At 38.0% G+C, this 24,636-nt stretch overlaps 1 protein-coding gene across 5 annotated transcripts in view; it reads left to right on the top strand.

Moving 5' to 3' along the window:
• Window positions 1–24,636, top strand: part of SUCLG2 (succinate-CoA ligase GDP-forming subunit beta) — a 578,416-nt gene that overhangs the window by 251,332 nt on the left and 302,448 nt on the right. For all 5 annotated transcript variants that reach the window (XM_073230875.1, XM_073230874.1, XM_073230876.1 and 2 more), the window contains one exon: window positions 15,481–15,601. In XM_073230875.1, the coding sequence (XP_073086976.1) occupies window positions 15,481–15,601 (121 nt within the window). The remainder of the gene's footprint in view (window positions 1–15,480; window positions 15,602–24,636) is intronic.

Below are 24,636 nucleotides of genomic sequence, written 5' to 3'. Positions count from 1 at the left end.
CACTAGATGATTGGATAAAGAAGATCTGGTACATATACACAATGGAATATTACTCAGCCGTAAGAAAAACAAGTCCTACCATTCGCAACGACATGGATGGAGGTATAGGGTATTATGCTCAGTGAAGTAAGTCAGGCAGAGAAAGACAAGTACCAAATGATTTCCCTCATATGTGGAGTATAAGAACAAAAGAAAACTGAAGGAACAAAACAGCAGCAGAAGCACAGAACCCAAGAATGGACTAATAGTTACCAAAGGGAAAGGGACTGGGGAGGACTGTTGGGAAGGGAGGGATAAGGGTGGGAAGAAAAGAAACGGGGCATTACGATTAGCATGTATAGTGTTGTGGGGCACGGGGAGGGCTGTGCAACGCCGAGAAGGCAAGTAGTGATTTTACAGCATCTTACTATGTTGAAGGACAGTGACTGAGAACTTGTTGACAAGTAGTGATTTTACAACATTTTACTATTTTGATGGACAGTCACTGTGAACAGAGATGCGGGGGGGACTTGGTGAAGGGGGGAGCCTAGTAAACATAATATCCTTCATGTAATTGCAGGTTAATGATACCAAAATAAAAAAAATTAAAAAAGAAGAGGCCCCAGTTTATTTTGTAACCTGTTCTCAAAATCTGCAAATGCTCACTTCTACCATATTCTCTTCATTTAAAGTGAATGTCTAAGTCTAGCCCACACTCAAGAGCTGGAAATTTCAGCTCTCCACATTGATGGGAGGATATTAAAGAATTTGTGGACAGATTTTAAAACCATTGCAGAAGATAATATTCATGAAAGGATTTTTCCCTTCAGGTTGGATTTATGTGTGTATAAAAGATAATTTTGGCTCTGCCAAGGGTGTGTGCTATGTCACTCCAGTGGGGTGACTGAAGGTGTTGACTGGCCAGAGGGTAGGGCAGGCAGTATGGCATAGTAACTCTGCAGCCAGGCTAGAGTCTGTCACTCTCTAGGTGTGTGACCTTGGGGAAACCTCCTAACATCTGAGTTGTGTGTCATCTGTAAAGTAGGGAAAATGATTGCTTTCCTCATAGGGTCGTAGTGAGATATAAGTCAGGCAGCACATCTAAAATACTTAGAAAAGTGCCTGGCATCTAAAAAAGGTTATCAATAAGTGTCAGCGACTGTTTCTGGCTTTAGCAGTGTTGTTGCTTTCTGGGGATTCATACTCTGCAACTCTTCATTCCTTCTTCTTTGGCCTAAGAAATCCTGCTGCTATCTCATCAACTTGCTTAATTTTTACTCTCTCTCTCTCTCTATTGCTTTTTTCTATATCCCTACATTCACACATAGAAGTTTTCCCCCAGAATATTTCATTATATGCAGAGATTTAAAATACTTCGGGAGAGAGGAAAAATCCAAGAACCGTGGAGAGGGTGGCAGCAGGAAAGGAGCATGCTGGTCTAAAAAGCATTTTTCAGGGCGCCGATATGCCTGGGAGGTGAGGCAGCTACCATTGTAAAGCTCCAAGGACAGATGCAGCTCTCAGATACATTTTCTTTAGTAAGCTGGGTGTTGTTAGATATCCAGATTTCTGACTTGGGTAAGTGCAAATGTCTGGGCACACTAGGCTCACATTCCCATGGGAAAAATTGGATGGATTATGTAGCAACTGCCTCTTTAGAAAAAAGCATGTCTTCTCTAGCATGTTTAACTATTTTCTGTTGTCTTATTCCAGGCTGTCTTTACTCCTTTACTCTCTCCTGCCTGGTCCTCAAGGGTGTTAAATTTGCAACCCCTCTCTCCAATTAACGACTAGTAAGCTGTAGTTTAGCAGTCAATATAGTCTCCCATAACAGGTACCTCCAACTTCAAGGCCCCCATGCATCTATAAAGGCAGCCCTTAACGAACACAGCATGAAACGGAGCAGGAATTCTTCATCTCAGACACACCTGGCCCAATATTATCCTTCCAGCTAGCTGATAAGAACTTGACAGTGTAGCTAGATGGCATGGTGTGAAAGGAAACTACAGATCACACTGTGTGGCAGGAATGGGCATTGTGGAAAGTGTCGATCAGTCTGCGTAAACAAGACACATGAGGAATGACCTTAGCTAGACTTGAACAACTCAGAAGACTCTCCCACACTCCCAAGGTTTCTGGAGTGAAAATTTAGGGTATTCAGAATAATCTTAAAAATAAAAAGAAATAAAAAGGAGATACTTCAAGGTATTTATAAAAATGTGTCTGTCAATCCAAGGAGCTTCTACTTTGGTAGGACCTGAACAGGCATTAAGTAGATTCAAGACTGCTTTTTAGATTTAGCACAAAGGAAAATACACATTCATGAAACAATCCCTTGCTGAGGGGCATGGGTAAGGTGGGTTTCTGCAAAGAAGGGAAATTTTGTCTTTATTTCAGAGAATACAGGACGGTTACAGGTGTAGGGAAGATAAAAGGGAGGTCTAGCCTGTCAAGAAAGCAAGTACTTGTGTGTATCAAGTGGACTTCAATATGTCTTTATGCCCAGCCTTACCATGTGCTGCTCAAGCCTGGAAACTTAGGTAATTGGAAAGCTTCTGTTTCCTTCCCCATGTTTTTTCATGGTTGTTAAGCCATCCTATATATATTCCATTGGAGTTTACTTTATTGTTGACTATTAAACAGTTCAATTATATGGTTTATTTACTTGACAAAACGGATGTGACTTTTGAGATAAATGTAAGGCCAGAACTTGTACTTGGGTCATTGAAATTTCAGGGAAATTAAACTCATTTTTTGTCCAAGGCTGCGTACCTACAATTTTTACTTATTAACCATCTTTTCAGGTTTGTCCCCATGTTACTTGTGTTCCTTCTTTAGACAGGTTGGTAGGCCACATGTAGATTTGGACTGATTGAGCCCATCTTTCATTATACTGAAAATGAGGTTTGCAAGTCACCTTCTAGATGGGCCTTCCTCAGTTTTTGTTCACAGCTAATAAACCAGATGAAGCCACATCAGTGCTGAGAAGCTCGTTTTCACCTAACAGGCTATCATTTGTCATTTATAATGGATAGGACCCAAGATAATAAAACATTTGGCTTTTTTTCCTTTTTCTGTCTTTACCTTGGGTGTAGATCCAGACAGTTAATGAACAATAATTTTAGATTCTTAGGTGTTAGCCATCTCCCAAAAAGAACCAAAGAAAGTCTTTGATTATACTCATTAAATGGCTTGAGCTGAGAGTGTTCAATTTTATTTTTTTTTTACTCTTATTTTATTGTTTAACTCTTAAACCATGGACATGTTGTAGAGAGGAGAAAACTAAACAAAATTAATGTTCAAGTTCTAGAAAATTCTAAGGATCGGATTTTCTCAAATTCAAGCTGGGTTTGTTAAAATAAGATGTTGTTATCTGTGCCACCAGGAAATGATGACTCAGTCAACTCCTGGTAAATGGAGGAGAGTTTATTTCCATAGGAATTGATAACGAGGGTGTGGGTAGGGGATACAGGAACCGTAAGACAAAGTACAGCAACCACAGAAAGCAACCTGGGACCTCTTATATTCCTAAACAAAGGAAGAGGAAAGAGGTTGGTTACTTGACCAGAATCAAGTCTGTAATGAAGGCTTTTGTAAGATGATCAGTGACTTTTTTTATATCATTAAGTTATAATTACTTGAACAACATGATGGTTACGAGACTCCCCCTATTATCAAGCCCCCCCCACATACCCCATTGCAGTCACTGTCTATCAGTGTAGTAAGATGCTATAGAATCATTCCTTGCCTTTTCTGTATATACTGCCTTCCCCATGTCCCCAACCTCCTACATTATGTGTGCTAATTGTAAAGCCCCATTTTCCCCCTTATCCCTCCCTTCCAACCCATCCTCCCCAGTTCCTTTCCCTTTGGTAACTGTTAGTCCATTCTTGGATTCTGTGAGTCTGCTGCTGTTTTGTTTCTTCAGTTTTTTCTTTGTTGTTATTCTCCACAGATGAGTGAAATCATTTGATACTTGTCTTTCTCTGCCTGGCTTATTTCACTGAGCATAATACCCTCTAGCTCCATCCATGTTGTTGCAAATGGTAGGATTTGTTTTCTTCTTATGGCTGAATAATATTCCATTGTGTATATGTACCACATCTTCTTTATCCATGATCAGTGACTTTGTGGAGGGACACAGCCATTCAAAACAACCTTGCTGGGAGAGACCTGAAAGAGTATGAACACCCCAACTTCCCTCTCCTCTGGTCAAGGCTTCCCAATGCCAGGTGGGAAAAGAAGGAACCCATTGCTGTAGCCCATAGAGGCAGCCTTCCTTGGCCAAATGGAGGAAGGTGGAGAGGGGGAAAGATCTGGAGAAGCACACAAATCTACAGCACAAACAGGTCCCAAATGACATCCTTTTGATTGTTGATTGAACATGGGGATAGACTATTCCAGAATCCTTTTGAAGGGAGTCTATCAATTTGCAAACTCTGAGGTCTACAGAAGGTTAATGCAGGTGGGAGAGGGTGTGGCCAACTAGTTATTTAGACATTTTGAGGTGAAAAGAGCTTTGTTACATTTCATTCCTAGCAGGCTGTGGGGAGTGCTTTGCCAATTTTTGATTTGCTCCAGACATGGTATTCTGACATTTGCTGAGCAGCTAGACAAATAGATCGGACATCCACACAACAGATTACAGCAAGGTCAGACATTGATATCAGTAATTTTGGAATATTGTCTACAGCTGAAGATGTTTTGGTGACAGGGACATCTGTTGCTGCTTGTAGATGTAAAGTGAATTCTGTAGATTCCTTCCTTCCTGATCTTTAATAGCACCAGGCACCATCCTGCCTGGGGGCTCTAGAGAAACCCTAATTCAAATGGAGTATGGATTTTTAGAATTACAAATGTTGTCATGGGTAACTTTCTTGGAGTTTGTTGTATTTATTTTCTCAATATATGTGAATTTACATTTTGATGCTAAAGAATACTATTATCTTCCATGACCTATTTGGAGTTTAAGAATCTGGGGTTGGAGGTCATTTTTCTGGGATGAACAGAAAGAAAAGTAGGATTATAGGGCAAAATTGGGAGCTTGTTCTCTCAAAGAAATTTGACAGTAAGATCATTTTCACAAATATACTGGTGAGCTCTGTTATGAGAAGACATGCATACTTGTGTCTTTAAAATAGTTTTACTTACAACAATTTTAATATAAATTTTAGTGTATAATAAATAGCTAAAACATATTAAGATCTTAGCAGAAAGCTTATATTTTTACTTTTCCCAGTCAGGTATTTATTCATTAGGGGTTTTGATTTGAGTCTTTGTCTACCTTTTGTTTTTCCAGAAAACTAAATAATCAAATAGGTTTATTTGAACAGATGTGTGAAGTGTCATAGAATCATTATATGCCACCTTCATCTTACATTAGATTTGTTATTTACAGAAACTGTGGGTTTTGCTATTAACTAAATTTATCTTCATTTCTTTGTGGTGTGAAATGTGAATCCGTGTGGTTCTTAGCTCTTTTTTTTTTTTAATTGATGTCAATCATGAGTAAAGTGGAGAATCACCCATAGAAGCAGGTTTTTATCCTCTTCTGCAGGAACAGTTATCCTGTGGAGACTATTATGTTACAACAATAGATGAATAGACATCCCATTTATAGATTAATAAATGGGTCTTCATCAAGTTGCCAATTTTATGAGTATTCTCTATATTAAGTCTCCAACAAATGATGATGGAGTATACATATTCACATTCATCAAGATGACATGTGTCTGAGATGATTGGACAAAATACTGCTCAGAAAGAATGTGCCAATAAATATTCTTAATCTGCACCAATGTAACTCCCATTAGAAATAATGTATAGACATTGCATTATGAACAATGAGTATCTTATCCTGCCTTGAAAGCAATTACCTGTTAAGCTAAGAAGGCAGTTTTGTTACCAAAATATTTCTTACCCGTCAATTCTAGTAGCTCATTTTTTAAGTGGCAATTGTATTTTTTTGTCTTTATCTTTGTTTTTAGCCTTTTCATGCTTCCTGGTGAAAGGGTAAGACCAAAATCTCCTTGCTTTTTTTTTTTTTTTTTTGCCTTTTAGCTTCAGATGGCTTTGCGGCCAAATTACACATCTTAGTAGTTTTGCAAGGGCTCTCTTAAACACACACCACTCGAAAAGAATCTTGCATTTGCCATTCTAAATGTCCAAGTGGTTTTTGTAATCCTGGCAGTGGTTCTGATTCTTAGTTCAAAAGGATATGGGAAATGTTCCTGTAAAAGATAAAAAAAATATGCCTGCATTGGTCTCTCAGATCTCATGTTCTTCAGTCCTTTTAACTTCTTGTGCCCTGAGCATGCTTACAGTGCCAATCAGTATTTCTGTCTTTAGATTTTTCCTTTTACTGTTTCCTGTTATTAGCTAACTTAACCACAACCCCAGTGTTTGCTTGGAGAAGCTTTTGTATCCCATCTTGTGACTGGCTGAGACATTCATAGTTGGTATCCTTAATTATCAAAGTCTTCCAATTTTGCAGGTATTTATAATTATAATCCCAGTAGTGAAATGATTGGTATCTTTGGAGAGAAGGACTTTAGCTCCCTGTGCCACATAGCATCCAAATCACCAGCTCCTGAACACCTTTCTTGTCAGCTCTCTGGGGATCAAATTTCTAATGCTTTGACTCTTTTGTAGAAAATGAGTAAAATAGGGTGCTATAAGTTAGAACACAGATCATCTGCTAAAACTGTCATCACCTAGAATCCATCCTATTTGACCAGATGATATTTTTTTATGAGGCATTACGTAGTCCTAATGCATCATAGAATAAACTTCAAAAAGCTTTAACTTAAGGAGATAGTGCTCATCTTGTGAAAAAGTAGGCTTTATAATTTACATGGTCCAGCATTCATGGAATTTAAGCCTGTTTAAAAAAACCAGTATTCATAATGGAAGGAGGCTTGGTCCTATCTAGTGCTGGAAGTCACTATTCAAATGTTTTTTTTTGGTTTTGATGTACTCAAATATGCATAATTAATGAGATTGTAGTGATTACGCTGGATGTGAATTGGGTTTCCATACCATATGATATTTTCTTTGTAAAAGCCATTAAAGGAGGCACAGGGTTGACAGACTAGATCTTTCAGTTCTAATGATTAAAACGTGTGTTACGTAACTCCAAAGTTAGAGAGACAAATATGTACTGCTTCATTTAATTCTCCTCCACTGGCATGGTGGGCAGTTGATAACCACAGATCTCTCCCACTGAACCAGGGCCTGACCCGTCATCTCTCTCAGCCCAGCAGCCCAGACAGCCTCTCACACAGAGTGACCTACCTTCCAGGCCATTCCATCACCTGGTATTTAAAATCTGTATTAACAGTGATGTTTTAAGTGGCATAATTCTCCATTAGAATTTGTGTTGAGAATTAGAAATAATAATGTGGCAAAAGGATAAACTTCAGTATGTCAGAAAGGGGAAAGGGGGTTTCTTAGTCTGTAGAGAGGGGACTTGTAGGGACATTTACCTCAGTTCAGGACAGACTCTAGGTTTTGAAGACGAGGACCTATGCTTATGCCATGATCACCACTTCAGAGGCCCATCTAAATAGGGATTTCAAACCACAAGCTCTGGACAACTCTTTTATCAGTAAACAGGAAATACACTGTGTTGTGAAGAACTGAACTCATTGGTCCACAAAACTGTATAGATACCTTACCTCTGATCCATTTTAGTGGAACAGTGCGATTTGAAAGCAAGAAATAGTTGGGCACAGAATATGACTCAGAAGCATGCCCTTGAAGCTTAGAAATAGGAGCTAAGTAGAGCTAGGGCTCTTGACTAATCAAGAAAGTCCCTGGTTTTAGAGAGGCAGCCAGAGGTTGTAAAAAGACGATGGGCTTTGAAGTTATACTGACTTGGTCCAAATCTCAGCTCCATCACTTAGTAGCTCTGTGCCTTTGAACAAGTTATTTAAGCTGTCCGAGTCTCAGTTTTATTACCCAGGGTAAGTCGTAGTACGTGATTCCTAGCACCTACGAATATTGACATTCAATAAATGTTCATCCTCTGTATCATTTTACTTATTGAAGGAAGGAGACGATTGCAGGATGTAAGTAGGGTGCAGAATTCAGGCAGAAGAGAATAGATAAATGAAGGACAAATTAGACATTTCCCTTGGTTCACCTTAAGCTGTTCTCAGAGGTCAAGCTTGATGGAAACTTGGCTCTCTGTGCAAATATTGTTCATCCCAACAGATGTCATTTCCATGCAGTTTTAGAAATGGGTTTATCTTGACTTATTAAAAATACCAAAATGTTGTTTGGTATTAAGGGCAATGTTTAAGATATTTCCTTTTGATTATGAGATTTTTTCAGGCTGGATTGTGAGCTCATCAGAGTATCTTTTCCTTGGAAGAAATTATAAGGGCAAGGTGGGAGTGTTTTCCAAGAAATACTGTTATTCTTGTACCAATGTTGGGGGTACATCATTTGCTTTAGTGGAAGGATCCTGGTGTTTAAATTTGTACAAAAGAAAATCATGTCAAATTTCAAGAACAAGCGAAAGGTGGATAAGCAAGCTAGAGCAGCTCATCCCAATTGAACTGATCTGTCTGCTTATTTGTAAGTTTACAACAAAGCCCAAGATTGAATTCCTCACCTGAATCACTTCTTTATTGACTGAATCCATTTAGAGTCCCCTCTAATTTAGCCGAGTATTTTTATTAAAGCCAGGCATACAAACACCAATTATCCAAGCTGCATCTAATTTCCCTCACCATTTATTTTCCTTCGTTGTCTGCCAATGGATTAGAAGGCATGATTAGAATTCAGCAGGAAAATGAAAACAACAACAAAAAAGAGAAAGGTAGTTCCACAAAAACAGATTCTTAAACAAGAACAAGATTCAGAATTAAAATAACTTGTAATGTTTAAAAAGTCCTTATCTTGCCTAATATAAACATGCTTGCTTGATTTTTATCAACAATGCCCACTGCAGTGCAATTAAGTTAGCATGCTGGATTGTAGTAAACAGAGGCCAAACTCAACAGATGAATTTACTGTGTTTAATGTATATGCTACAGTCTGTTTTAAATGCAGTACAGTACTTAGCCATTTGCAATAACTGTTACAAAATGGCTTGCTTATTGGTGAAGTCTTTCTATTAGCTTCCAGCTAATGTCAGGGAGAGAAAAAGAATAAAGTAAAGGCATTCAAGTAATTTCATGAACTTGTTAAAGGTACACATTTTGTTTGAAAGAAATATATTAGAATTGGCATTTATTTAATCAACCACTCACTACAGCTTAGGTATCTTAATGTTGTCAGTGACAGCAAGAAAATGATACAACAAAGGAAGAGACATTAAAATCTGAAAAGTGCTATTAAAGAAATACCAGATGATGCAGAGAAGGAAGGGTGATGGTTCCAGTGAACTGGGCAGCGAACATGAACCACATCGTATATCTGTGGTTCAGGAGTTGGCAAATGCTGGGTTGTGGGCCAAATCTGCCCCACCGCTTGTTCTTGTAAATAAAGTTTTATTGGAAGAGAGCCATTCTTATTCATTTACTTATTGTCTATGGCTACTTCCATGCTTCAATGGCAGAGTTGAGAAGTTGAGGCACAGAATGGCCCACAAATCATAGAATATTTATTGACTGGCCCTTAACAGAAAAAATTTACCTGGTATGTGTCAGTGGCAACCCTAAGATCACCCATCTGTGTCAGGTGGCCCTGCATGTGGTATCATGAAAATGACCTTGATTTGAACTGTGACTGCTTAACAGCTTTGAGACCATAAACTCTCAGAGTCAGTCTGTCCATAAAATGGAGGTCTTGAAACCTCTTTTACAAAGTTAATGTTAACAATTATGGCTGCAGCATAAATCATAGTTCTCTTCCCAGTTTCCCTGAAGTCTGTGTATGTGGTTCGAAACCAGTCTTCTAAAACTCCTCATCACGTTTATAAGAAGACTGTGTGATTTGTCCCCTGCCAGGGTGGTCTGTCTCATTTCCTACCATTGCACTTCTGAAGCTCCAGGTATCTCATACTCTAGGCTCTGTTCAGTCTCTTAAGTGTAGCCAGTTCTCTTCTTGACCTTTGCACATGGTATTCTCTTGACTTGAGGTGCTTGTTTTTCATTCCTCTTACAGTAATCTACATGGCGTCTTCCTGACTGTCCTTCAGATCCTAGGGTAAATGTCACTACCTCAAGATACCCTCCCTGACCACTCAGTGTTACCTGGTTCCCATCCTGTGATCTCAGAAGACTCAGCATTTCCCTCCCTGAACCATTAGGACAGTTTGCAACTTTAGATGTAGATATAGAACATTTTTTTCGTGTTTTTAGAATCTTATTTGCAGTTTAGCAACTGACCACACACAATGGTTAAAGAAGAACCTGGCACAGAGTAGGCCCTCCAGAATGTATTTTGAATAAATGACTAATTTTTTATTGAGCAATCTGGCACTATTTTTCTTTCATTAAAAGGAGTAAGAATAACATTGAGGACAAATAACTGAATTTTTGATCCTAAGGAAATACTGGTCGCATAATTTGGTTCAACTTGTTTACCTCTTTTAGGTTTTCTCATCTGCAAAATAGGATAAGTAATATCTGCCTCACAGAATCAGCTGTGGTAATGACTGAAAAAATACTACACACAGTACATATTGTAGGCTGTAGTTTTGCTGGCTTTGAGAGACATTCGACATTTCTAGATAAAGCTGCAGCTTCAGTGATGCTCCAATTCAGTGCCCTTTTCTTTTCAGTCAAATGGGGATAATTACATCTGCCTAATATACTACTCATGTGTTAAACATGTTAATACATGTAAAATAATTTGAATACTGCCTACCATCTGCTAAATGCCTAGTAAATGTTAGCTGCTGTTGTTCACAATTATTATTAATATCTTGATTCTTAAAGATTATGGGCACTTTTCTCATGAAATACACATTCAAACAAAATTCTGTAAATAATCGCAAAGAATTCATAATTCCCCTGAAGCTAATAGCCCTATGCTATGTGTATGCTGTGTGCTAACCTTTGCCGTTATCTACCATTGAGTCCAAATCCTATAGGAGAAGTTTGGTCACAGGACTTACCTAAAACTATCCAAAATAAAAAATTGTAGAGTGTGTGCACTTGTCTGACTAGGATTCCCAAATGTTCATCAGATACTCAAAAGGATTATGTTTTGCAAAAAGAGGTTTGGTAGTGATTTTTGTTGGGTTATTTGTTTATCTAGGGTTGAAAGGAGCTTGATAAATACCAAAGGCTGTAGCTTTTCTTCTTTTGAAGTCCATTCTTTACTTTTAATTGTGGATTAAAATCTGCAGCCAAAGTGTATTTTGCAAAGCCAAACACACACAGACATTTGGAGAGCCTACATTTGGACTGCCCAACCACCTGCACAGCTGCTGACAGCTGCTGCAGACCTCACCCTGAGAGTCATTGTCTGGGGCCTATGGGCCTATGCAGTGTATCTAGCACTGTTAACTGCCTCACTAGATGATCTTTACTTTTGTGAAACAATAAATTCCAAATTCTCACCTGAGAATTTAGAAAAGCCTTTATTCATAAAAGCACTTAGGAATGTTCCAGGAGAATTTCTGGGTCCTTAAATGGACCTAGCACTGACTTTTATTTTAACATTCTCTTTGCCAGGGAATAAAAAAAGACTGTAAAACAAAGTTGCTCTTGATATTGCCATGGAACAGCAATTAGTGGTTGTAGTAATGAATGAACACCTAAGGCTCACATGGCAAATTTGACATACTTTATAAATGTTAAATAATAATAATGATGTCACAAGGCTTTCATTTTCAAACTGTCTTAATTTCATTCTCAGTTTGAGATTGCAGATTACAGTAGTTAATTATAGAAATTGACCCAGAGTGAAACCTTAAATCAATTTCCATTAAAGTGCATGACTGCAGCAAATTATTTTATAGTGGGAGAGAATGGCATCATCTCTGGCAGAGTGGGGTCTGCCCTGGTGGTGATTTTCCTCCTAATGCTCCATGGTATACCACGTGGCCCAAACAGTCCTCTTCCCTAAAACAGCCTGTGCACTTGTATGTCCTGTTGCTCTTATAAAACTTCTGCTTTGATAGTAATGGTCAAACTCTCTCTTTTTCTGTAACACACTGCTTGTTCTCTCTCCCTTTTGCATTCTCTCCATTCTCTCTCTCTCTCTCTCTCTCTCTCTCTCTCTCTCTCTCTCTCTCTCTCTCTCTCTCTCTCTCTCTCTCTCTCTCTCGTTCTCTCTCTCTCATGGGCATTCTGTATTTTTCATCTCATGTTTGCTCATGCACTACTCCTCTCTGTCCAGCTCTCTGTTTCCTACCATTCCCCCTCTACCCTCAAGGGAAGGTTACTTTCAACACTTGTATTTACTCAGTTCTAGAAAAGGAAACAATAAGCAGAAAGAGCCAAGTTCCCATCCCTGGCCTCTGGCATTTGCTCCTCTCCACCTCAGCTGCAACATCTCAGGTTACTTCCCCATTCAACCTGTAGGTCCTGAATGAACCAACTTGGGTGACACGTCTGCCTACATCCTGGCTGTTCCCTTCTGCTTGAGTTCCTGCTCTTTCCCTCTTTGTTAACTATAACATCGCCTCTTCCAAAAATCATCTGTGGCCATTGCAGTCTGCATCTCTAGCCCTGCCCTCATCTTCCGTCTGTGAGGTATCTGTAGACCTAGGATTGCAATCGTTAGTTTACTAGTCTGGCTCTTAAAACTAGTCTTTGAATTCCTTGAAGACAACGATAGTATCTTATTTATCTCCATAGCTCAAGCACTTAAGTCTGTGCCCAGCACAAGGGAGATGGTCATTAGGTGTCTACTGAAGTTAATTTAATTCATTCACTCTTGAAACTGTTATTTGTTAGATGATTATGCTGTGTCATGCATGGTGCAAGGTGCGGGTGGAAGGACTGCGGAGTCCTTTTGCTGAGGAGCACTAAGGTGACCCACACAAGGGAGTTGCATCCTGGGGAGGGAGATGCAGAGTGAGAGGTGAATAAACTACACTGGAGAACAACGGTCTATTCCTCAGTACACCCTACAAAGCCAGTTACTCCTCCACTGTGGAAAAGAGGGCTTTTCCTTGGGTTCAGCACCAGTTCAAGTGGTTGGCTTACTTTTAAGTACAAGTTGCTGTATGAAGAATATCTACTTTAAATGTTGGATGCTAATTAAACCCAAGATACTGACATGGGAGACTCATGGACACTGATACCAACCAAGGCAACACCAGATCTATAGCTAACATTTGACACTCACTCCAGGTCATACACTCACTGCCTAACCTTGATCACAGGGTCACAGGCATCTTCCCTTCTTGCTTCCTCTACCCCTGCCTGTTTAAATGACTTCACATATTTTTTTTGTCAAATGTAATACAAATACTCTGTAGAACTATCATGCTGTTTAGATTGGTTAAACAGAATAACTCACTCTATCTTGGTGAGGCAAGAAAATTTCTTGGAGAAGTTGTTAATATCTGAGCTCATCTTAAAGAAGGTTCAGGTTGGAACACCATAGACATGTGCAGGTACTTACGTGTCTTTCACTTGAAAGCCTAGTTCTACACACCCAAGTGAGCCTTGCAGTTTCTGAGTATCTATCTCACTTGGACCCTGTGGAGTCATTATTGCTCTTGAGTGTTTTTTCCTCATTGTTTTGGCAAGTTCCTCTCCACCCCACAGCTATTTGGAAACTACTGCTGTACCAAGCCCCCAGTGCTAACGGCATTAAATAGCTGTCTTTAGAAAGCAAACTTCTGCTTACCAGTTGGACTGCTGTGAATGGTAATGTGAGATTTCTTTTTTGGGAGTAGCCCCAAACTCTAATTGGTTTGTAAAATATTGCTCATTTATTTTATTCTTAAGACATTAACTTTTTATTGAACTTCATTAAATTTGTGTTTCTATTATATTCAAATTAAACATAGCTGTAGCCTACTGAAAGAGGTTTTCTTCTTACTGGCTGTTGAGGTAACCTGTCTACATTTATCATTGCTTGTTGCAGTGTAAATATCCATTAAGTACTTTATAGGCATGTACTAAGCATTTCACACATGGTATCTCATTTAGACCTTTCCACAATCTTATGGACAAGGTACTATTATTTCCATTTTCTAGATGAGGAAACCATGTTCAAGAAACAATGTATGTACCTTGCAAATTCAAGATTCCTAGCAGCTGGCATGAATGAAGAGTCATGAAACAATCTAGAGAGCTGACTTTGAGCCTCACCACTGCTTCATGGTAGTTATGTAACCCTGGGAGACATGTTGTGAATTCTCTAAGTGGCTTTATCAGCTACAGAGGGCCAACTCTCATTGTACTTACTAAATAGGGTTCTGGCACAGATTGTAATAAAACATGAGAGTTCATGTATTGGCACTAGTTTCTAAAACAATTAAGTGCTGAACAAATGTACAGCATTCTTTTCTCATGTTTTGTATAGTTAATTTAGCATATTAAAATAACAGGATTTAAAAATGGCATGTAGTACTTAACATATATGCTTTGCAGTTAATGGAGCACAATTAAATTGTGACTCTGTTAGAGTTTTGAGGCCTCCAGCTTGATGAATAGCCATTTTCTGTGGGTGTTATCAATTTATCTAGATAATGAATTCTCTTCATTATCTCATTCTTCATGTTAATTATACAGGATTTTCTTATACTTATTTATCAAGTCAGGACAAGCACAGTGTTTTTTTGGCCAACATGTCTTTGAATATAGAAGATGTACAAACAGGTTAACATGAAAGGTTTAAATTTACATTCGTGAAAAATTCCAGTCAATGGCATAACTCCTTACATTCTTACTTGTGGTATGAGCTTGTATTCATTCTTTTGGAGATCTTTACTTTTTTTAAATCATTGGTATACAATCTTATGAAGGTTTCACATGAGCAACCTTGTGGTTTCAACATTCACCCATATTATCAAGTCCCCCCCACACTGCAATCACTCAAAAAGGTTCTAATCTGAGATAATTAAATTATCCCTAGCTTTTGAGACTATGCCTTTAGCATATCAAAGAGGTGTTAAGGAAGCATGGAAATGTTTGACAAAAAAATAGTTGGTAAGTTCCTAGTTTTGAAATACTCCATGAGGCACCATGACAGATAAAAAATTTAAGTATAAACCCTGGGGAGAGAAGACATACGTGCATGAAATTTTAAATGACACTACTCATAAAAGGACAGTTCCAGATAATAATATAAGAGAAACCAGAAGACAGAATGTAATAAATGAGTGGTGATTGATTCATTTTGAGAGAAGAAATTGATGGGATAATATGAGTTAATATGGTAATGTTATATATTGATATTTGTTAATTCATTACTAAGTTAGAACTTTCTTAACATCAACTAGTCCTTTTGTTTTATATTTTATGTTCTGTGTTAAAACCAAAAAATAAGGATTCTTATTTCAATCATATTTATTGTTTAGCCAATTATTTTTGAAAGTGTTGGAAATCAGCGTGTTGATGGGCACCTTCCTACTTTTGATTACAGGTTGAAGCCATCCTCGTCAATATTTTTGGTGGAATCGTCAACTGTGCCATCATTGCCAATGGGATCACCAAAGCCTGCCGGGAGCTGGAACTCAAGGTACCGCTGGTGGTCCGGCTGGAAGGTGAGTTATGGTAGATTCCCACAATGCCAGTATATCCTTTCTCCAAGATCAGGGGACCTTCGTTCTCTGCAGTCACAAACTGCCTCAGGTGGCATGAGGAAACACCAGATTTAAATAAGATGAAACAGCACAGCCATACTTCTCTGAGCCTCTCTCAGGCTAATGATGGGTTTTAGCTCTCCAAGAATAGCATGTGTTATGGCTCTCCAAATTTTCCAAACTTATTCCAGAGTGGAGCCTTTTTATTATGAGTCATGTTCTGAGATTAGTATTTTGGGAGAAACATTGAGAAATACAGCTCCAAGAATTACTATTCACCATAAGAGAGCAATGGTTCTCAAACTTTTTGGTCGCAGGACTCATTTACTTGTTAAAATTGAAGACCCCCAAAGGACAAAGATTTATTTGGGGCTCTCTATCTGTGGATATGTGTTAATTAATTTAATTATTAAATTACTAAAATGATAATGATTTGGTAAGAGGTGTAACTACTTGGAACTTCTCAAATAGTCTTTTTTTAAGAATAAAATTATTTTATATTTTATACTGTATTTTTTATATTATATATTTTATATATAAACACGTGCAATAGTAAGAATAGCAGCATTCTTTTACATTTTTGCAAGTCCTTTTAAACTAGCTTAAAATGTTCTTCGGCATTATATCTGTTGCAATATGTTGTTTGGTTTAAGTATATGTAGAAAATCTGGCCTCACAGAGCTTTGTGTTTGGAAAAGGGAGGATTTTTTAATAATCATTTCATATAACTTTGAATATTCTTTAGAACTGTGTTAAAGTATAAAGTTATAGTTTCTTTATTAAAATTAATTTTATGTGGAATCTGAAACTATTCCGTGAACTTTTCATACTCTGTTATATTAAAATCCATTGATCTTTCACATTAAATGGTTTTTACACATTATGATTCATAATATGTTCATAATTGGTAGTATGGAAAATTTGGGGTTATGCAGATCTTCCAAAGGTTGACACATTTCAGCATGTAGTATCAAAAAATCACATTTGTTAATACCACACCATTCTCACTGGCAAAATATGGAAGTATTAGGAGTTGTCAAGGTGGTAGATGCAACTTTTCCAGAATTCTGATTTTCATTTTAAAGTAAAATCAGCCACAAAAGGGTCCATTGTTTTCCTCAAAATGATAGACTCACTTCACTAACCTTTGAGAAAATGTCTTCCAGAGATCTAAGTCTGAATAATCATGGTGTGTCTGTCATTCTTCCAAGAAAAAATTGTGTTCCATGGGAAGGTGGGTGCGTCAGCTTGCTGCTCATACTATTCCACAAATGTGTTTGCCTAGAACAGCCCTCATAGTTCAATATAGAGCAAAAGTACTCTCTGTATACTTTGCATTTGGTCAGAGTATTAAAAAGTCCCATACTCAAAGGTAAAGATTTAATGAAATTAGGTTTTTTTCTGTTCATTCAAAAACATTCTTAGTTGAAGTGGCAACTTTCTGCAAGTGTGTGTTGGTGACAGTTACAGTAGCTACCAGTGCAGTTTGGTGTCCCTGCTTTGACTCCATTGTAACATGCCAGCAGTTCTATACCCACCATTACTTTTGTTCATCAGTGCAAATGTTAACAAAGTATTACTATTATTTTTATTTGTTTATTTTATTATTATTACTATAAAAGCAGTATTTATGTCAAAGACCTCCCCCAGGGTTCTGCAGGCCACACTTTGAAGACCAGTGCAGTAGATAAGCAAAAACAGACACTTCACATGAGAACTGTGCACCAGGCCTCTGCACAGTTGTGAAATCTAGATTATGATGACCATGTTGTCCCCTTGATTAGATTTCTACAACATCATTCTTGGGACAGCTCAGTCTCCCCAAGTTCTGTGTGGGTGCCATAATTCCTTAGAGACTTTCTGCTCTTCAAGATAAGTTTGACCCTGCCATGTCTCCCCATCCTTTGAGATCAGGACTCAAGAACAACTGCAGCCTCTTTTTCTCTGTTTGCTTCTTTCTTTGTGTTTCCTTCTCTCACTCTCTGCTATTCTCCTCTTTTTCTCCCCAAGACTCTGTCTCACAAGCTTAGACCTGCATTATATGGATTTGAAAGAAATAGTGACCACAAAAAAAATGTAAATAGCAGGAGTTCCAGGTGACAAAGTTTCATTTGAACATTAAAACATATGAATGAATTAAATCTTAATAGTGTCAATACAACATAATTGACCTCAATAAACGTAATTTCAATAAAAGGAAAATTATTGGAAAGGCTGCAATGAAAAGTGTTGAAGAAATTAATGGATTCATCAGTGTAAGTATAATTTTGATTAAAATGTTGATATCTGACTGTTTCCAGGGTCAAAGTGACCCAGTAACCCTAAGATTTGAAAAAAGTCAGCTTTTCTTGTTATATTAAAGGGGAGCAGATCTCTGTAAGCATATCCCTTGGAAATAACTAGAAAATGAATGTATACATGCAGACTTATTCTTTCTAGGGATTTTGCTTTTCCTGTACTCTCAACAGAGGCCCATAATTATTAGTTATTAGTAGATTCCTAGAAATGAAAGTTATCCCACTTTTTCCCCCCCGAAGATTAAAAGTAACACGAAAGATGGTGGTGTCAGAGGTGAGACAGAGGCCTCCTCCTAAAACCGCATATAATATGAAAATATAATTAATACAACTAATCTTGAAAGAGCAACAGGAAAGAAGGCTGCACTAGACTGCATACACCTGGAGAAAAGAGCAGACCTTGCAGAACAGGGTTGGGAACTTTCATGACCTTCAGGTGCTCCAGCCCGCTGGCTGGCAATGCAGCTCCAAGGCCCCCCACCATGATATGCAGCCTGCTGTGCCTTCCTCCTGGCCAGCCTGCAACTGGCTGGCAAACTAACAAACCCTGCCATGGCATCAAGCCAACCAGAGGGAAGCCCCCCCTACAGCAGCTACAAATGCAAAGCATAGAGGCTTATACCTGTGTGCTTGGCCCACTGGTTCTGGCAGTGGAGAGAGGCATAGCAGCCAGGAAGCAGGAAACAGCTCTTTCTTCCCCCCAGGCACCAACACCATTCCCCTGCAATCCCCGACATTGCTCCAGTGGCTGAGCAGCTCCAGAAAGTAGAGCCTTAGGGCACTAGAGGGTGCCACATACAAATATGAAATGACAAAGGAACCTAGTTCAAAGCAAAATCCTACAAACACCAGAAAAAGAGTCAAATGAAACCAATCTCATGAATCTTCCTGAAAGAGATGTCAAAATAAAAATCATAAACATGCTCATGGAGGTACAGAAAAATATTCAAGAACTCAGAAATGAATTCCAGTAGGAGATCCAATCATTACGGAACACAGTATCAGAAATGAAACATACTGTGGAAGGTTTTAAAAGATTAGATATGGTGGAGGAGATGATAAATGAAATAGAAATTAGAGAAGAGGAATTCAAAGAAACTGAGGCACAGAGAAAAAAGAGGATCTCTAAGAATGAAATAATATTGAGTGAACTGTATGACTAATCCAAATGGAACAATATTTGTATTATAGGGGTACCAGAAGAAGAAGAGAGAGACAAAGGGATAGAAAGTGTCTTTGAGGAGGTAATTGCTAAAAACTTCCCCAATCAGGAGAAAGAGATAGTCTCTCAGGCCCTGGAGTTGCACAGATCTCCCAACACAAGGGACCCAAGGAAGACAACACCAAGACATACACTAATTAAAATGGCAAAGATCAAGAATAAGGACAGACTGTTAAAAGCAGCCAAAGAGAGAAATAAGATCACATACATAGGAAAGCACATCAGGCTATCATCAGACTTCTAAACAGAAACCTTATAGGCCGCAAGGGAGTGGCATGATGTATTTAATGAAATGAAGCAGAAGGGCCTGGAACCAAGAATACTTTATCCAGCAAGATTATCATTTAAATTTGAAGGAGGGATTAAACAATTTCCAGATAAGCAAAAGCTGAGAGAATTTTCCTCCCACAAACTGTCTCTACAGTGTATATCAGAGGGACTGCTATAGATGGAAGTGTTCCTAAGATTTAATAGCTGTTACCAGAGGTAATAAAACCACAGTAAAGAAAGCACAACAGTTAAATACCAAGCAAATGCAAAATTAAATCAACGACCTGCAAAGTCAGTCAAGGGATAAATAAAGAATACAGAATATGATTCCTAAAATATAAAGAATGGAGGAGGAAGAAAAAGGAGGAAAAAAAAGAACCTTTAGATTGTGTTTGTAATAGCATACTAAGTGAGTTAAGTTAGACTCTTAGATAGTAAGGAAGTTACCCTTGAACCTTTGGTAACCGTGAATCTTAAGTCTTCAATGGCAATAAGTACATACCTTTCAATAATCACCCTAAATGTCTGAATGTACCAATCAAAAGACATAGAGTCACTGAATGGATAAAAAAACAAGACCTGTCTATATGCTGCCTACAAGGGACTCACTTTAAACCCAGAGACATACACAGACTAAAAGTGAAGGGATGGAAAAAGATATTTCATGCCAACAGTAGGGAGAAAAAAGCAGGAGTTACAGTACTTGTATCAGACAAAATAGACTTCAAAACAAAGAAAATCACAAGAGACAAAGAAGGACATTTCGCTATGATAAACGGTCAATCCAATAAGAAGGTATAACCATTATAAATCTCTATTCACCCAACACAGGATCACTTACATATGTGAAACAAATACTAAAGAATTAAAAGGGAAATAGAATGCAATGCATTTATTCTAGGCGACTTCAATACTCCACTCACTCTGAAGGACAGATCAACCAGACAGAAAATAAGGAGACAGAGGCACTGAACAACACATTAGAACAGATGGACTTAACAGACATCTACAGAACTCTGCACCCAAAAGAAGCAGAACGCACATTCTTCTCAAGTGCACACAGAACATTTTCAAGAATAGATCCTATACAAGGCCACAAAAAGAGCCTTGGTAAATTTAAAGATATTGAAATCGTACCAACCAGCTTCTCAGACCACAAAGGTATGAAACCAGAAATAAATTACACAAAGAAAATGAGAAATCCCACAAACACATGGAGGCTTAACAACATGCTGCTAAATATCCAATGGATCAATGACCAAATAAAAACAGAGTTCAAGCAATATATGGAGACAAATGACAACAGTATTTCAACACTGCAAAAATGTGTGGGATACAGCAAAGACCATGCTAAGAGGGAAGTATATTGCATGCAATACAGGCCTACATCAGGAAAGAAGAACAATCCCATATGAAGTTTAAACTCACAATTAAGGAAACTAGAAAAAGATGAACAAATGAGGCCCAAAGTCAGTAGAAGGAGTGACATAATAAAGATTACAGCAGAAATAAATAAAATCGAGAAGAATAAAACAATAGAAAGAATCAAAGAAAGAAAGAGCTGGTTGTTCAAGAAAATAAACAACATAGATAAACCCTTAGCCAGACTTATCAAGAAAAAAAGAGAGTCTACACACATAAACAGAATCAGAAGTGAGAAAGGAAAAATTATGATGGACACCACAGAAATACAAAGAATTATGAGAGAATACTATGAAAAATTATATGGTAAAAACTGGATAATCTAGAAGAAATGGACGATTTTCTACAAAAATACAACCTTCCAAGGCTGACCCAGAGAGAAACAGAAAATCTGAACAGACCAATTACGAGCAACAGAATTAAATTGGTAATCAAAAAACTACCTAAGAACAAAACTCCTGGATCAGATGGCTTCAAACTGCTGAATTTTATCAAACATTTAGCGAAGACTTAATACCCATCCTCCTTAAAGTTTTCCAAAGAAGAGGGATACTTCCAAACTCATTCTGTGAGGCCAGCATCACTCTATTACCAAAACCAGGCAAAGACACCACAAAAAAAGAAAATTATAGACCAATATCCCTGACGAACATAGATGCAAAAATACCCAACAAAATATTAGCAAACTGAATTCAAAAATATATCAAAAAGTCATCCACCATGATCAAGTAGGATTTAATCCAGGGATGCAAGGATGATACAGTATTAGAAAATCCATCAACATCATCCACCACATCAACAAAAAGAAGGACAAAAACCACATGATCATCTCCATAGATGCCAAAAAGCATTTGACAAATTCAACATCCATTGATGATAAAAACTCTCAACAAAATGGGTATAGAGGGCAAGGACCTCAACATAATAAAGGCCATATATGACAGCCCCACAGCCAACATCATACTTAACAGCGAGAAGCTGAAAGCTTTTCCTTTAAGGTCAGGAACAAGACAAGGATGCCCACATTCAACGTAGTACTGGAGGTCCTAGCCACGGCAATCAGACAGCACAAAGAAATAAAATGCATCCAGATTAGCAAGGAAGAAGTTAAACTGTCCCTGTTTGCAGATGACATGATATTGTACATAAAAAACCCTGAAGAATCCACTCCAAAACTGTTAGATCTAGTATCTGAATTCAGCAACATTGCAGGATACAAAATTAATACACAGAAATCTGTGGCATTCCTATACACTAACAATGAACTAGCAGAGAGAGAAATCAGGGTAACAATTCCATTCACAGTTGCATCAAAAAGAATAAAATACCTAGGAATAAACCTAACCAAGTGAAAGACCTATACGCTGAAAACTACAAGACGCTCTTAAGAGAAATTAAAGAAGATAACAATAAATGGAAACTTATCCCATGCTCATGGATAAGAAGAATTAATATTGTCAAAGTGGCCATCCTGCCTAAAGCAATCTTTAGATTCAATGCAATTCCTATCAAAATACCAACAGCATTCTTCAACGAACTAGAGAAAATCATTTTAAAATCCATAAGGAACCACAAAAGACCTCGAATAGCCAAAGCAGTTCTGAGAAGGAAGAATAAAGCTGGGGGCATTACCCTCTCCAACTTCAAGCTCTTCTACAAAGCCACAGTAATCAAGACAATTTTGTACTGGCACAAGAACAGACCCATAGACCAATGGAACTGACTAGAGAGCCCTGATATAAACCCAACCATATATGGTCAATTAATATGCAATAAAGGAGCTGTGGATATACAATGAGGAAATGACAGCCTCTTCAACAGCTGGTGTTGGCAAAACTGGACAGCTACATGCAAGAGAATGAAACTGGATTATTGTTTAACCCCATACACAAAAGTAAACTCAAAATGGATAAAAGACTTCAGTGTAAGTCATGAAACCATAAAATTCTTAGAAGACAACATAGGCAAAAATCTCCTGAATATAACCATGAGAAACTTCTTCCTGAACGCATCTCCTCGAGCAAGGGAAACAAGCAAAAATGAACACATGGGACTACATCAAACTAAAAAGCTTTTGTATGGCAAAGGACTTCATCAACCAAACAAAAAGGCATCCTTCTGTATGGGAGATTATATTTGTAAATGACATATCTGACAAGGGGTTAACATCCAAAATATATAAAGAACTCACATGCCTCAACCCCCAAAAAGCAAATAACCTGATTAAAAATTGGGCAGAGGATATGAAGAGACAGTTCTCCAAAGAAGAAATTCAGAAGGCCAACAGACACATGAAAAGATGCTCCACATCACTAATCATCAGGGAAATGCAAATTAAAACTGCAGTGACATATCACCTCATACCAGTTAGATGGCCAGCATAGAAAAGACTAAGAACAACAAATGCTGGTGAGCATGCGGAGAAAGGGGAACCCTCCTACACTGCTGGTGGGAATGTAAGCTAGTTCAACCATTGTGGAAAGCAATATGGAGGTTCCTCAAAAACTAAAAATAGAAATACCATTTGGCCCTGGAATCCCACTCCTGGGAATTTACCTTAAGAATACAACCTCTCAGATTCAAAAAGACATGCACCCTTATGTTTTTTGCAGCACTGTTTACAATAGCCAAGATATGGAAGCAACCTAAGTGTCCATCAGTAGATGAATGGATAAAGATGTGGTACATATGCACAATGGAATACTGTTCAGCCATAAGAAAGAAAGAAATTCTACCATTTGCAACAACATGGATGGAACTGGAGAATATTATGCTTAGTGAAATAAGCCAGGTGGAAAAAGACAAGTGCCAAATGATTTCCCTCATTTGTGGAGTATAACAACGAAGCAAAACTGAAGGAACAAAACAGCAGCAGACTCACAGACTCCAAGAAGAGACTAGCGGTTACCAAAGGGGAGGGGTTGGGAGGGTGGATGGGGAGGGAGGGAGCAGGGGATTGAGTGGTATTATGTTTAGTACACATGGTGTGGGAGTTCACAGGGAAGACAGTGTATCACAGACAATGTAAATAGTGGATCTGTGGCATCTTACTACACTGATGGACAGTGACTGCAGTGAGGTATGGGTGGGGACTTGATAATATGTGTGAATGTAGTAACCACATTGTTTTTCATGTGAAATATTCATAAGAATGTATATCAATAATACCTTAATAAAAAAAAGATTAAAAGTAACACTTACCTTATTTTCACTCTTTGCTTAGTACTAAGTAAGTATTAAATGATCACTCTCATTTTAACAAAGTTGTATAGTGTATGGATAATATGCATGCTGAACTATGCAAAATATCACACTTAGAGCTTTATGAATTAAGAAGGATATATAGAAATATAAGAAACAATATCAGTTACTAGTTAACTGGTGAAATAAAACAAAGAAAAAAGAAGGCAAGTTAGCAATACAAGATAAGGTATACCGAATGTTAACAAGGACTTGTCCCAAATAGGATCTGCTTCTGTCTTAGTAGTAATAGCCATCAGGGTATCCCACAGAGCCACCTTAATGGCATGTGGAATCTTTGGAAATACTGCCACCTCACAGTGACCACTGTATCATGGGGAGTTGAGGGTGAAGATTCAAGATAAACTCAGAGAAGATACTGTCCCCCAAAGTTATGTAAGCTAAAAATGTCCATGGTGATGTTTTTTACCTCTACTCTCCTTTTACCGTAATGTTCCCTATAATAAGTACCCAGGACCTTTATTAAGAGAGAAAAAGCAGGAGAGCTTTTGACATCTCTGGAGTCCTAGCTGGTGTTATTTTCT

The sequence above is a fragment of the Manis javanica genome, chromosome 3 (genome assembly GCF_040802235.1).
Source record: "Manis javanica isolate MJ-LG chromosome 3, MJ_LKY, whole genome shotgun sequence".
Lineage (NCBI taxonomy): Eukaryota > Metazoa > Chordata > Mammalia > Pholidota > Manidae > Manis > Manis javanica.
Note: the sequence above shows the minus strand (reverse complement) of the source record. Positions and strands in the feature narration are given on the sequence as shown.